Source organism: Pristis pectinata, chromosome 10 (genome assembly GCF_009764475.1).
Source record: "Pristis pectinata isolate sPriPec2 chromosome 10, sPriPec2.1.pri, whole genome shotgun sequence".
NCBI lineage: Eukaryota > Metazoa > Chordata > Chondrichthyes > Rhinopristiformes > Pristidae > Pristis > Pristis pectinata.
The window spans coordinates 86,204,272-86,220,265 of record NC_067414.1 but is presented as its reverse complement, the minus strand read 5'-3'; the positions used below and the strand labels follow the sequence as shown (position 1 = coordinate 86,220,265).

The 15,994-nt window shown below is 41.9% G+C and overlaps 1 protein-coding gene across 3 annotated transcripts in view; it reads left to right on the top strand.

Moving 5' to 3' along the window:
• Positions 1–2,293: 2,293 nt before the first annotated feature.
• Positions 2,294–15,994, top strand: part of thumpd2 (THUMP domain containing 2) — a 34,379-nt gene continuing 20,678 nt past the window's right edge. The window contains exons 1-2 of one of the 3 annotated variants that reach the window (XM_052024211.1): positions 2,294–2,506; positions 9,650–9,782. In XM_052024211.1, the coding sequence (XP_051880171.1) occupies positions 2,372–2,506; positions 9,650–9,782 (268 nt within the window). In that variant the 5' untranslated portion in view covers positions 2,294–2,371. Of the gene's footprint in view, positions 2,507–9,649; positions 9,783–15,615; positions 15,691–15,994 lie in introns of those variants that run through there. The other 2 variants (XM_052024213.1, XM_052024212.1) reach the window with 2 other exon arrangements.

The window sequence follows — 15,994 nt, the reverse complement described above, 5'->3', positions numbered from 1 at the left end:
GACTTCAGCCTATTTTATTATGTGCTTCCAAGTACCCCGAAACCTCATCTTTAATAATGGACTCTAATATCTTACCAACTGCTGAAGTCAGGCTAACTGGCCTATAATTTCCTGTCTTTTGCCTCCCTCCCTTCTTAAAGAGTGGAGTGACATTTGCAATTGTCCATTCCTCCGGAACCATTCCTGACTCTAGTGATTCTTGAAAGATCACTACTAATAACTCCACAATCTCTTCAGCTACCTCTTTCAGAACCCTGGGTGCAGTCCATCCAGTCCAGGTGACTTATATATCTTCAGACCTTCCAGTTCCCCAAGCACCTTCTCCTTAGTAATAGCAACTACACTCACTTCTGCTCCCTCTCTCAAATTTCTGGCATGTTGCTGGTGTCTTCCACAGTGAAGACTGACGCAAAATACTTATTCAGTTCATCTGCCATTTCTTTGTACCCCATTACTATCTCTCCAGCACCATTTTCCAGCAGTGTGATGCCCACTCTTCCCTCTCCTTTACCCTTTATATATCTGAAAAAACTTTTGGTATCCTCTTTTATACTATTGGCTAGCTTACCTTCATATTTCATCTTTTCTCCTCCTACTTTCTGTTGGTTTTTAAAAGCTTCCCATTCCTCCAGCTTTTTTTTGCAATATTGTATGCCCTCTTTTTTTGCTTTTATGCTGTCTTTGACTTCCCTTGTCAGCCACGGTTGCCTCATCCTCCCTTTAGAATGCTTCTTCTTCTTTGGGATGAACCGATCCTGCGTCTTCCGAATTATTCCCAGAAACCCCCGCCATTGCTGCTCCACCATCATCCCTGCTAGGGTCCCCTTCCATTCAACTTTGGCCAGCTCCTCTCTCATGCCTCTGTAGTTACCTTTACTCAACTGTAATACTGATACATCCAATTTTAGCTTCTCCTTCTCAAACTACAGGGTGAATTCTATCATATTATGATCACTGCCACCGAAGGGTTCCTTTACCTTAAGGTCCCTAATTAAATCTGGTTCAATGCACAACACCAAATCCAGAATTGCCTTTTCCCTAGTGGTCTTGACCACAAGCTGCTCGAAAACACCATCTCATAGGCATTCTACAAATTCCTTCTCTTAGAATCCAGTACCAACTTGATTTTCCCAATCTACCTGATATTAAAATCCCCCATGACCACCGTAACATTGCCCTTTTTACATGCCTTTTCTATCCCCTGTTGTAATTTGCACCCCACATCCTGGCTACTATTCAGAGGCCTGTACGTAATTCCCATCAGGGTCTTTTTACCCTTGCAGTTTCTTAACTCTACCCACAAGGATTCTACATCTTCTGATCCTATATCACTTCTTTCTAAGGATTTGATTTCATGTTTTACCAACTGAGCCACCCCACCCCCTCTGCCCACCTGCCTGTCTTTTCGATAGGATGTGAATCCTTGAATATTTAGCTCCCAGTTGTGATCTTTGTTCGACCAGGACTCTGTGATGCCCACAACATCATATCTGCCAATTTCTAACTGCGCTATGAGCTCATCTATCTTATTTCGTACACTGCATGCATTCAAATAAAACACCTTCAGTCCTGTATTCACCACCCTTCTTCTCAAATTTGTCTCCATGTGCCTGAAATTAAATTCTAAACTTTCTGTCTTATTCTTTATTCTGGAGACTTCAGTAACCTCTCCTGCACTCTCCTTCCCTTTTACTTTATCCATACTTTTCCAATCTGTTGAACTCCAGCCCCCTACTACTTAGTTTAAAGCCCTATCTACAGCCATACACGATTCGCCAGGACCCCGGTCCCAGTGTGGTTCAGGTGGAGCCTGTCCCATCTGAACAGCTCCCTCCTTCCTCAATCCTGGTGCCAATGACCCACGAATTCAGACCCACTCCTCCCACACCAATCTTTGAACCACGCATTTAACTCTCTGATCTTATTGACCCTGTGCCAACCTGCATGTGGCTCAGGTAGCAATCCAGAGATTATTACTTTTTCAGTTCTGCTGTTTTCATTCCTAGCTGCTCAAACAGTGCAGACAGTGCAGCCCCTCCCTCCTCCCCAGAGCAGCCAGTGCAGCCCCTCCCTCCTCCCCAGAGCAGCCAGTGCAGCCCGCGCTCTACAGTGCAGCCCCTCCCTCCTCCCCAGAGCAGCCAGTGCAGCCCGCGCTCCACAATGCAGACCCTCCCCCCCCCCCAGTGCAGACACTCCCCCCCCCCCAGTGCAGACAGTGCGGCCCCTCCCCCCCGTTGCCGCGCGCCGGTTGGCGGTTTAATTTCAAACCGGTCTGCGCGCGCTCCCTGTCACCGGTTGGTCACGGGAGTTCCGCTCTGTTTCCCCAGCAACTGTCCTCCTTCCCCCCCCCCCCTCCCCCCGGGCGCCGATCATGCTGTGTAAGGAGGAACCGTCCCGGCCGCTGGCCGCGACCCCGAGCGCTGCGGCCCGCTACTTCTGCACGGCCAGCCGCGGGCTGGAGCGCTTTCTGGCCGAGGAAGTGCGCGCCAAGCTGGGTGCCTGGGAGGTGAGTGAGGCCGCCGGCCCCGCCCCGGCACTCGGCCTCTGAGCTCCCTGATGGTTGGAGAGGGTCTGGGGCTGCGGTTGCGTTGAACGGACCGGACCGGATGGTGCTCCTGCTGAGACCCCAAGCGTGTGGCGTTTAGGCAGAGACATTCGCAGAAATTGACGGCACAGAAGGAGGCCATTCGACCCATTGTGTTCCTGCCCGTCTGAGTTGGGTTTCCCCTGTTCCTTCCCCCTGCAGGCCGCCCCTGTGGTGAGGATGGCCGCCCCTGTGGTGAGGATGCCCGCCCCTTCCTCCGGATGGCGGGCAAATGGGACGAGCTTGGATGGGCATCTTGGTCTGCATGGACCAGTTGGGCCAAAGGGTCTGTTTCCCTGCTCTCCGACTGTTTTCTGGGCACATCCTGTAACGTTGCGTGGTGGTGGTGCTGTGGTTGTCACTGCAAAGTTACCAGATTGTTGTTTGAAAACACATCAGGCTCACTGACATTCACCAGGGAAGGAAATTCGGCATCCTTGCCTGACTCTGGCCCATCGTTCACTATAGGCCATAGCGTGGTTATCTCCTTCAGTCTCTCTGTCCTGCCCTAGCAACCAATCAGAGGGTGATAAATGAATACATTTTTTAAATATCCTTTTGGTCAGAGAGTACCAGAATTTCATTTCCCCAGTAGAAGGTCAGTTAATCCTGCTTCACCTTATTGTGCCTTGCACTTTCTCTGTAACTGTAACACTTTACACTGCATTCCTTGTACTACCTCAATGCACTGTTGTAATGAATTGATCTATATGGATGGTATGCAAGACAAATTTTTCACTGTAGCTCGGTACATGTGACAATAGTAAACCAATTTACCAATTTGCACCGTAGTCCTGCAGATTACAGCTCTTCAAATGTTCATACAGGTACTTTTGAAATATAAGTGACTTTTCTTTTTGTTTTTCCTCTGGCATAGAGTTTCTGCCTCCAATACCCTTTTAAAGAGTTCCGGACTCCCACCACTCATTAGGAGATTTGTTTTTAGACTCAAATCAGCTGTAATCCTTCTGTCAAACCTGTGCTCAGTACTTAGTTACTGAGTCCTCTGTTGAAGGAACTAGGTCCTTGCTGTGATATTTAGAAAGCTTGGTTAATCTTGCACCTAGAATGAGACCCACTGGGCCCATGCATGCTCCCAGAGGAGCAATGCAATTACTCCCATTCCTCTATTCCTTATTTTCCTGTACCCTTGTAACTTATTCCTTCTCACACGTGCCAACAAACTGCTCTGATTCTTTTTGCTATTGACCTATATTAAAGGGAAACTTGCAGTGATCAATTAATCAGAGCACCAGGAGGAAACCCACTCCATCACAAGACCATGTGCAAACTCCGGACAGACAGCACCCAAGTTTAGGATTGAACCTGGATTCTTGGAGCTGTAAGACTGCAGCACTAACCGCTGTGCCACCATGCAACTCCAAAGAAAACTCCCAGTTTAGACATAACTCGCAGCCATTATTCTCTGGCCCGTGTCCCTTCTAAATATCCTATGCACCATCTGTAGAGCTTTCACATCACTTGTGTAAATGTAGTGTACACTGTTCTAGTTGTAGCCTAATTAATGTTCAATACAGTTTAAGTATGACCTCCCTTCTCGTATATTTTTCTCTTTGGCCAATAAAGGCAAGTATCCTGTATACCATCTTAGCTCCCACCTTATCTACTTGTCCTGCCATTTTCAGGGATCTGTGAGCATGTACTCCAGTACCCTCAGTTACTATATATGTGTGTGTGTATGTATGTATGTGTGTGTGTGTATATATATATATATATATATATTTGGTTATGTATTCTCTTGCCGTGTATGTCTTCATGAATATTCTATTCCTCACTTTCTGGATTGAATTCGATGTGCCACTTTTTGTCCACTAAAAGAAGCTTCTGATACTTCAGGCTGTTGCTATTTTCAATTTTGATGTTATCTATAAACTTCGATGTGCCAATGCATTCAACTCCGAATTAGTCTATACCAAGAAGAACAAGGGATAACATTTTTTTTAAAAAGTAGATGTTCTCCATGGAGACTTGTTTTCTTTTAACAAATGCCAGTGAATCTCCTTTACTTACAAATAAGCTTATTCCTTGTAGTTTTCATTCCTCTTTTACCAGCATTTTATGTAGTGTGGCAAAGCAACCTCAGCAAGATTTTAGTCCAAGTCACTTTATTCTGTAACTCATTGTAATGAACATTGTAATTAAAAGCCCATTTAAACAGGTTTTAGGAAGTAGATATCCGTGCCTACTTATAAACCAGCCAAAATGACTGAGCTGGTATATGTTACTTGGCATATAAATACAGCAGAATGTTAGATATAGTTGTTCAAATGTATAAGAAACAAAACACCAGCCACATACATTCCAGAATACACAATAGATCAGCAACCAAGTCCAAACTACAGTCTTTAAAGTTACACTAAATCTTGAATCAGTAACATTACACTACAGCTTGCTTCTTTAGCCTTTGAATCACCAACTGCATCTAGTTATACAATTACATTCTTCTGAAAGTAGTGTTCCACTTGGTCCATCTGATCTGCTTATTCCACTGGGTGAAAAATATGCTGATCAAGTAAATATCACCACTCTGCAATTTTTTGCTGTTTTCAGCAATTTTCTTGCCTTTTTTTTTCACCTTTATCTTCCTCTCACTACTTAGTGACCTTTGGAAAATTCCTAGCAGTGTGATGACAACCTTGTTGTTTCTTAAATCTATCCCAATTTGTTTTGTCCTTGACACGTCAAGGACATCTCTCTTCAAGACTACTTGATCAATAGTGCTGCTGTCTCCTTTTTACCTTATCTTTACTGAACACTTTATACTTAGTGATTTTAATTACCCAGCCCTGTCCTTTATTTCAGCCATGTTTCAGATCATCTGCTACTACACTGTAATCCCATTTGTGTGTGAAACTCTCCATTCATGAGCAGGATAAAACAGATGTGTGTATGTATAAATAGATGTGTGCATTTACACACACACATCTGTTTTGTCCTGCTTATGGTTTCTTTGTCAACTTCTATCTAATGCTGTTGCTACTTCATATTCTATTGCTAGTTAATGATCTCACTTCTTTGTACACTTTTTCCTATTGACTACCACCATATTTTCATGCCCAAATCCTTGCCAATTTAAACAATCCCCAATCACATGAGTAAAATTCTCCATGAGGACATTGATCACTGTACTGTTAGGGATGCGCCCGTCTGTCTTCAACAGACTCTTGCACGTGAGAATAGAAATGAAGAATAAGTTGTTCGTTGTATGGATGCATTCAACCAGATGAAAGAGGCAACATTGTGGCACAGTTACTAGAGCTGCTGCTTCACAGCTTCAGCGATCTGGATTCAATTCTGACCTCTGGTGCTATCTGTGTGGAGGTTGCTCATTTTCCCTGTGACACATGGGTTTCCTCCTACATCCCAAAAACGTGTAGGTTTGATGGGTTAATCAGCCACTGTAAATTTCCCTCGGTGTGTAGGTGAGCAGTAGAATCTGGGTGGAGTTATTGGCAATGTGGGGAGAATAAAATGGAATTGATATAAATGGCTGCTTGACGATTTGTGTGGACTTGGGCTGAAGGGCCTATTACCATGAATACTTGGTATAACAAGGATTTGTTACAGCAATATTGCATTTCACTACTTTCATTCCATAATTTTGATGAGCTGACAGAGAAGGTTGATGAAAGGAGTGCTGCAGGTGTTGTCTGTAGGATTTTAGGATGGCATTTAATGAAGTTCTATATAAGACTGGTTAGGAAAATTGATACCTATGGATTGAAAGGTCAATGGCAACATGGACGAGATTGACCTAAGGAGAAAAAGCAGAGTTTGGAAGATATGGTGCAGAAAAGATTTATTAAAAATGATTCCAGGGATGAGGGATTTCATTTACAAGAGTAGACAGGAGAATCTGGAGTGTACTTTTTTTTAAAGTCATGATGAATTTGGACAAGTCCAGTGTTTTATTTGTGTTTCTTGGGATGCAATGGGTTTAGAATAAAGAGAAACTGATCATTATTGACTGATTCAAGGGACAGATATAAAATAAGGGCAAAATGGAGGGTTACTTAGGAGAAATATTTTTATAATGGTGTTTGTTGGGGTAATGGAAGTGGAACCAATCAGGACTTTCAGTAGTGAATTGGATAGACATGAGGGAAATGGAGACACAAGGGACTGCAGATGCTGGAATCTGGAGCAACAAACAGAATGCTGGAGGAAACTCAGCATCTGTGGAGGGAAATAGACTCTCGATGTTTCAGGCTGAGACCCTTGAATGTCCTGAAACCAATATAGACGCTGCCTGACCCACTGGTTTCATCCAGCATTTTGTTTGTTACTTGAGAGAAAATAATCTGCAGGACTACTAAAGTAAAGCAAGGGAATGGAAGTGACAAGATTGCTCTATGAAGAGCTGGAATGGACCTGATGGACTGAGTAACCTCTCCTTATTCAATTATTTTTTTAAAAAATGTGGAACTGGCTGCTTTACTAACTTCTTAATTTACTAATTCAAATGGTAGTGAAATTATCCTGAAACTTGAGTCTAACAACTGTCGCATATTGGAAGCTTTAACCATGAACACTAGATGTTGTACACAAGGTCTGTGTTTTATTTTTGTTTCTTGGGATGCGATGTTGGCAAAAATGCTTCTCTTGCATGGGACTTCTTTCAAATTAGGTTAGGACAGCAGAGTTATTTTTACAACCTCAAGTTTGTAGAGGGTGGAACAAAGAGGCCTGCACTGGAATAGTCTCTTTTGTTGGAACATGAGCATTTTAGCAGCAGAGGGGCTTGGGTCGATGGAGTAAAACAATTTTAAAGAGGTGAAAATATACAGTCAAATGATGGAACAGATAGTTAGCAGCTAACATAGGGGCCATATACAACACCAAGCTTGCAAAGCCTGCTTTGATTTCCAATATGCCAGGGAAAGGAGGGGTTTGGGGTCCAGGGAGTTTGAGACAAATCCAATGGCTTCAATTTTCCCAGTATTTAGCTAGAAGAAATTTCGTCATGCAGTATGCTGCACATAGAGATCGCGAGATGACTGCTTTATCTGGCTATGTCAACATGCATGTGCAAAAGTGCTGTTCTTGAGTTGGTTGCTTGGGGGGCATTGTACAGATAAGAAGAAAGAAGATACCAAAAATGAATCCTTGGGGTAACCTCAAGAGGTAACCCTGGACGTGGGAAGAGGGGTCATTGCAGATGGGTCTCTGCCAGTGATGAATTTGATAAAATTGGGATCAAACTGTGCAGCTGCAAAAACGATGTAACCACAAAATCCAGACTATTTCAGTCAAAAATCTGAGATCCTAATCCATCTGCCTCTGACTCTCATTTCTGGTTTTAATAGAAGCAGGCAACCAGTATGCCCACAGGAGGTGCTTTTTTTTTAAATCATTTAAATATTATAATGAGGCCTGAGAATTGGCTACCATTTCAAGTTTAACCCTGGCTGGCTTCATCCATTCCCGTGCTTGGATTCCACAGATTCTTCAGTTTTCCCTCTTCCTGTTTTTATTTAATCTCCTCCCATCTTCCCCACCCTCTCATTTCCCACCATTCTGATCTTCTCAGCCTCATTTTGTTTTCTCTCCACTGTGAAGTTTCATACGATTTCAGGGAAACCTTTTCATAAGATTTGGGTCAAAAATTCAAACCAGCAACAAAAATGGCTATTTATGCAACTCTAAAGCCTGTAGGGTTATGGAGTCACACAGCAAAGAAATAGGCTGCCCACCATGTTCATGCAGACCATCAAGTACCCATCCATACTAATCCCATTTACCAGCACTTGATCCGTAGCCTTCCATGTCTTGGCAGTTCAAATGTTGTTTAGATACTTCTTCAATGTTGTGAGAATACCTGCCTCCACTACCCACAAGCAGTTCATTTCAGATTCCAACTACCCTCTGGGTGAAAAAAACTCCCCCCCTAAACCTCTTGCTCCTTACCCTAGACATATGCCTTCTAATTTTGGATACTTCTGTTGTGGGCAAAAGTTTCCTAAAATCTACCCTATCTGTGCCCCTCATAATTTTGTATACCTCTATCAGGTTCCCTCTCAGTCTCCTCAAGAAAACAAACCCACCCTGCCCAGTCTCTCCTCGTAGCTGAAATGCTCCATCCCAGACAACGTCCTGGTGAATCTCCCCACATCCTCTCCAGTGCAATCACGTCCTTGTAGTTTAATGAAATTATATTGTTTATGTAGTCTGAAATTCTGAGCCTCTAGGTAACAGAGAGCATAATTGTGAGTGGGATGCAAATTTGCCGTTAATGAGGTAAAGCTGCAGTTTGAAAAAAGCTACGTGTTACAACCATTGATTTTCCTATCATCACATGATGAAACCCATTTCCATTAAAAGTTATGAATGTTCATAACTTAATAGATAAGTAATTTGGAACTGTGAAGTAAATGTTCCTAGTCCAAGATTGAGAGATGTGTTGATACATCCAAAAGTTGATTTGAAGCCCCTCGTGAGAATTCTGTACTAACCTATAGTTATTTTTTTAACGATTTGTGAATGTTTAAAAATGTAGTTTCATGCAACTTGTAACAGCATGGTGCAATGTACCTGTGAATCACATGGATTTTGTGTTCATGCTACCTTTAGAAAACATTTTTATTTGAAATTTCCCTCAAACAGGCTTTTGTGTTTTAACTTTTGTCTTATATACTTGAGTTATTGTACTAATTTGCTCACATGGTGTGCAAATGCATCCTTCTTGTAAAATCTTTACATTTAATTTAATACAACATCGTGGCGATAAGCTATTAATTAGCCATGGTGGTCATTCATTGACTCAGGCAGCAGGATATCTTCCTGCCCATCTTCCAAGGTTGTATTCATGCCTGGCTGTCCTAAAGAATGTACATGCAGTGTCCTCTGGTTCACTGCAGGCCTTCTGCAACCAGTGGGCATTGCAGGGGCTGGGGTGCATCATGGGCCACTAAGCTTTTAAATGTAAGGTATTTAAAATAAAGTTGTTTTGAAACAAAAAAAAATACAGAAACACAACAAAAATGGGGGCCTGAAGATAAAGGCCAAAAAATACTGACTTTTGTCTTCCTTCCCTTATACTTGTAGGTGGAGCAGATATCAGGCAAAGTGTTCTTTACAGTTGATGCAGATTTGAAACAGCTAAAGAACCTGAAATGCGCAGAGCGACTATTTTTACTGGTGAAAAAGCTGCCCCCAATCCAGATGCCAAGCTATAAAGGTGCTATAAAATATGTTTGACTTTTATTTTTACATCTAACATTATCATTGTTTTTCTGGCAATAGACAGGGTTTGCTTGTGCAGCTTTTCCTAAAATAGTTTTTGTTGTAATATACGAAATAGATGTTGGCATTGTATATAATGTGGGTGATTATAAAGGTATAACAAATGTAGGAGGGAAAATAGGATTTACTTTGGCTCTGTATTGTTCAGTTGGTTTTCTCCAAGAGTGCAACGATGGCAGGAATTCAGCAATAATGCCAGCTCACCTGCAACCTGACTTCGCCCCCATACCTTTGATCCAGGCATGTTCATGAGGGCTGATTACCTGAGAAGAGGCAAGAGTAGCTTACCTCAATGTCAAGACAACCTTTTATTGAATATGATATCAATGACCTCCACAGAAATTGAGATCAATAAGTGTGAAAGAAAATGCCCTCTGGTGGATACAACCTTATCAGTCTGCAAAGGAAGAGATGCCAGTTGTTAGAGGTCAATTGTCACAGGCCCTTCAACAGCTTCACTGGTGACCTCTCTGTTTTGTCAGTGCTTGTGCTATTTACTAACATTGTTCAGTGACATATGGAGCTTCTCTGATGATGAAGCAGCCCATTCCAACTACAGGATTGGACTGTCAAGTGGTGAGTTAAAATTGAATCCTGTTAGTGCCAGATAGTGATCATATCAAAGGAAGTTCAGTTACTGTTGCCTGTTCTTTAGTCAACCAACAAAACACTTGGACTTGTAGTCAAGTGAACTGCTCAACATGGAAAGTATTGAATTTAAAGCATAATTCTACCTGCAGCAATCAAGGCAAGGGAAAAGTGTTTCCTCCAGTGCCTTCTAGGTAATGCCAAGCCTTTGAGGGGAGTGAACCACTTATTCCAAATTACCCAGCGTCTGTTCCTATTTTTGGAGCCTTGATGTTGATATTGCTATTCCAGTAAAGCTTCTGATAAATGATGACCTCAAAGGTATTGCAAATAGATAAGAGACTGATAATGATGCTGCTGAAGGTCAAGGCAAAGCAACTGTAGTATGTCAGATCTACAAGTTGCTCTGTGTCGACTAACTTTTAATTGTATCTTCCTCTCCATTACCTATGAGGGACAAGTATTGGCCAGGATTCTGGGAGTAACATCCCTGATCGATTCCAAAAATAAAACAGCCATGAGATCTTTTACATCCACTCAAAATGCAGACGTGGCCTCAATTAAACGTCTCATCCAAAAGATGGCTCTTTGAACAGTGCTGGTATTTCCCACTTATCTGATCTTATGATTCTTGAGAAAACTTTTTAGAGTTGGTCAAGAATATATTTTGTGGCTTATGAAAGAATGCTGTCCTTAAAGTAATAGCCTCATTCATGATCCAGTTGAGAGGATACTTCTATGAAAAATATCTTCTGGTTTGCTTTTAAGATAGAGTGAACAGCAGACAAATGCTTGGAAATGTAAATTATTTATTTTTACATTTTTAAAGTACTTGGGGAAACATACGTTTTCTCTGTCTAAATGTGCTTCAGTCCAACTGTTCTACAGAAGGTCTTGTGGATGAATTTCATCATAGTTGAAGTGAATGAGTGTGAAACATTAGGTGAGATAAACGTATTAAAACAAAGTGTGTGGCCCAGGTGAAATATACCCAGGCAGCCAAGCAACAGAAGAAATCGCAAAGGCTCTAACTATAGCTTTCCAATCCTCCCTGGTAACAGAGAAATAAGTGGAGGAGTGCAATTGATGGTCTTGCTCTGAGAACTGGCATAGAGTTGATGGGCTAAATGGCCTAATTCAATGTCCTAAGGAAATACAATAATAATAATAAAAAAAGATGTTGCATTGGTGAGAATGCGGAAGAGATTTATTAGTATGTAACCCAGACTGGAAGGTTGTAGCTATGAGGGAGAGGTTGTGGTTGTTTTCTTTGGAAGAGAGAAGGCTGAGGTGAAATTTAATTGTGAGGTATAAAATTATGAGTGACCGGGATAGGTTAATTAGGCTGGATTTATTTTCATATTGAGGAGTCAAAAATAAGGGGGGGGGGGGGGGTGCATAGACTTAAAGTAATTGGTAGATGGATTAGAAGAAGATTAACTTTTTTTCCAATCATAGGAACCTGGTACCTGAAATGGCAGTAGACAAAAACCCTCATCACATTCAAAGAGTACTTGGGGTATATTTGAAGAGCTGTGACTGTAGTGATTTGAAACTGGTGAGGGAAGATGGGATTAAGTTGTGTAGGTTATTGTCGATCAGCGCAGACATGATGGGCTGAATGGCCTCTTGCTGCATCATAAATTTTCTGTGACTCTGGCTCTAATTTACATGAACATGAGACACCTGAAAAATAATGCACTGTGCATATCCAAATTTGAAAAGAATTTTCTATATCAATGCGACTTTGGTACCAGACTGGCCTTTTTTAAGACAATTGGATATTATTGCCTATTGATACCCTAGTACACTTTTAATGTGCATATTTTAGATGTTGCACGGTAGCATACTAAATATTCCAGTAAACATTGCAAATTTAAGTAGAACGCTGGAGATGGGCCCCAGTGAGTTTAAAGAGAGCATGGGAAACGGTCCTGATGTGTTCAAAGGTAGTGTAGGAAATGGGGCCTTGGTAGGCTTAAATGGAGCATGGAAACATGGCCCTGATGTGTTCAAAGGTAGTGTGGCAAACGGGCCTTGGTAGGTTAAAGGGAGCATGGAAAAGAGGGCCCCCTGTGTCTGAAGGGAGTGCGGGAAAGAGGGCGAAGCTGGGTTCAAGGGAACCATGGTTAACAGGGGCCTGGTGAGCCAGATAGGGTCCCCATTTTGTTGATTTTAAATAAAAGAATGAGAACAAAATTGCAATATATATAACCAATGTCCACTTAAATTGCTTTGACAGCTTTGTTCCCTCACAAGCTTAATCACTGTGACATAGATGTTCTGCACTCTATACTCCAGCACTGAGCATTAATTCTTGTTCAGGGTATACATATAATGGTTTAATTTCCAGGAATTACACTCTTGATGTTGCCAGCTGGCTAAATGTATGTTTTTTGTTGTAATAAAAAATCACTGGTTAAATTGAGTTTGTATACTGTCACTTTGTTAATGTCAATGACTGAATCTGTCAATCCAACTAAAGTTAATTAATCTTGTGTAAATTCTCAGAGAAACAATGAAATCCAAAATTGATTGACCCCTGTTTTTGGCATTAATGCATATTTTAAAAAAAACATTACATTTCCAATTCAGCCATTTTCTTGAAGGAAAATGATTCATTTGCAGCCCCAAACAGAGTTGAACTCAAGGATGAGCATGTGATCATTGGGCTAAATTATGATTCCTCAAAGATTTGGTTTAATTGAGATGGAGGTGATAATACTAATGAAGTATATGCTTATGAACATTGGTGGTGAAGCAAAGGAACAAAGTAAGTTTGAACTGAAATATTATGGGATAGATGAATTAGCCACAAGTAAACAGAAATTTAAGAAATTTGTGAACCATTTTATTTTACAGACTAACCTCTGTAGATCTAACTGATAGAAAATGGGGAAATGCTGTTCTCGTGTTCAAAAAGTAGCCCAAATAATAGCAGGTGCAGCTCCATTAAGCTCAATAATTGTAAAACTATAAGAATCATTGGTCAGACACAAAGTGGAGTAATGCTTTAGATAGCAAGTACAGTTGTAGAAAGGATAGCTTTTTCTTGAGTGGCAGAGAATGATGTGTTGCCCATTGGAGATGGCAGAAGTGGCGGAGAATGATGTGTAGACACTCCACCACTTTCGCCATCTCCAACGGGACCCCACCACCAAGCATATCTCCCCCCACCCCTTTCTGCCTTTCACAGGAACCGCTCTCTCCACGACTAGTTCACTCCTCTCCCCCCCCACCACCACCACCACCATCACCCAGCCCACTCCCACCCCGGGAACTTTCCACTGCCCCTGCCGTAGGTGCAACACCTGCCCCTACATCACCTCCATCCAGGGACCTGCACCTCCCATAATATCATCTACAGCATTCAGTGCTCCAAGTCTGGCCTCCTTTCCACTGGAGAGACCAAACGCAGACTAGGTGACCATTTTGCAGAACACCTGCGTTCTGTCGATAACCGTGATCTGCATCTCCACGTTGCCAGTCATTTCGACTCCCCCTTCCACACTATCACTGATATGTCAGTCCTCAGCCGCCTCCACTGCCAGGAGAATTCCAAGCGCAAACTGGAGGAACAGCACCTCATTTTCCATCTTGGAACCTTGCAGCCTAACAGCATGAACATTGAATTCTCCCACTTTAGGTAATTCCCTTCCCTCCACCACCCCCACCCCCCAACCATGCTTCTCTTCTTCCCTTTCCTAGCCTTTTTTTTACCCTTTTTTCTACCTTTTTTCCTCTCTTACCTTTAACCCATCCCCCGGTGGATCTGCCTTCTCCTCCTCCCCCGCACCTGCCTATTACTATCTCTTACCTGCATCTATCATCACCCTGTGCCCACCCCGCCTCCCCTTTTTTGTCCACTTATCACTGCTCTGCTTTTCCCTTCAATATATTGGGCTTCCCCTTTTCCTATCTTCAGTCCTGAAAAAGGGTCCTGACCCGACCTGCTTTCCTCCATAGATGCTACCTGGCCTGCTGAGTTCCTCCAGCATGTAATGTTACCTCCCTGGTTCTAAGGTCAAGGATGTATCCGAGTGGCTGCAATAGATTCTGGAGTGGGGGAGGGCAAACTGCTGGTTACCATGGTGCATGTTGGTACCAACAGTATAGGTTAAAAAAAGGGATGAGGTCCTACCACCTGAATATAGCAATTTAGGAAGTAGATTTAAAAATAATATGGCCTTAAAGGTAATAATCTCAGGATTACTATCAGTGTCATGTGCTAATCAGAGTAGAAATAGAAGGATAAATCAGGTGGAAGAATGGTGTAAAGGGGAGGGAATCAAATTTCTGGGATATTGGAACTGGTTCTGGGAGAGGTAGGACTCTGACAGTTCCAGAGCAGATGTTGTTGGTGAGTTATTTAGTGTGTGCCATTGAAGAGGGTTTGAAATGAAATGGCAGAGGAATGGGGACCTATGCAGGGGAACACAGGAAGGGGAAGCAAAAGGCAAAAAGGAGAAAATAAAAAGTGGAAGGTAGAGTAATCAAGGGCAATAAGCAAACAGGTTCACAGTGCAAAATAATCATGAAGAGAACAAAAACATTAAGAGCCTAAAGGCTTTGTGTCTTAATGCACAGAACATCTGCAATAAAGTAGATGAATTAATTGCATAGATGGCTATGAATATGTGTGATATAATCAGGATTATGGAGACGTGGCTGTAGGGAGAACAAGGATGGGAACTGAACATACAGGGTTATTCAATATTTAGGATGGACAGACAAAGGAAAAGGAGTTGGGAGAGTGTTGCTATATAAAGAGATTAATGCAATAGTGAAGAAGGATATTATCTCAGATAATGTGGCATCTGTGTGGGTAGAGCTAAGAAATACCACGGGGCAAGGAAACTGACCTCCAAACAGCAGCAATGATGTTGGAGATGATATTAAACATGGAATTAGAGGTGCATGCAATAAGGGTACAGCTGTAATCGTGGGTATTTCTAATCTACACACAGACTAAACAAATTGGTGACGATACCTTGAAGGAGGAATTGGTTATTGTGTAATGTTATTGTGTAATGAGAAAGGATTATCACTGGTAAATCTCTGTAACCTGCCAAGGGCTTAACATACTTCCTAAAGTACTCCATTTGAACCCTAACTGCTGTTTCAAAAAAAAGGTTCAGTATAATTTTTTTTGTTCAACAGAATTTGTTTCATGTTAGTGGAAAAATGAGGTTCAAGAAGACAAATGCAGATTGGAGTCATGTGCATTAATGTGCATGAAATTGATTTGTCAAGAAGTAAGTTGATCCAACAGTGTTAGACATTTCATTACTCTCCATTTCTAATCTCTTGAATTGCCAGGAAACAAGCATAGATACTGTGCTATATGCTTACATATGCTTTCAAATGCATGCTGAAGCTGAATGGCATACTGGACTACTGAATTTCTGGTCAACATGACATAACAGGAGATGAGACCCCAAAACTTGGGTTATATAGTCAACTATTGATCCATTCACTGGGCTGGTATAAACCAAAGATTCATTTATTAAAGTAATTTCCATCTTATCTACTCCAGTATATAATTAGTATTATTACATT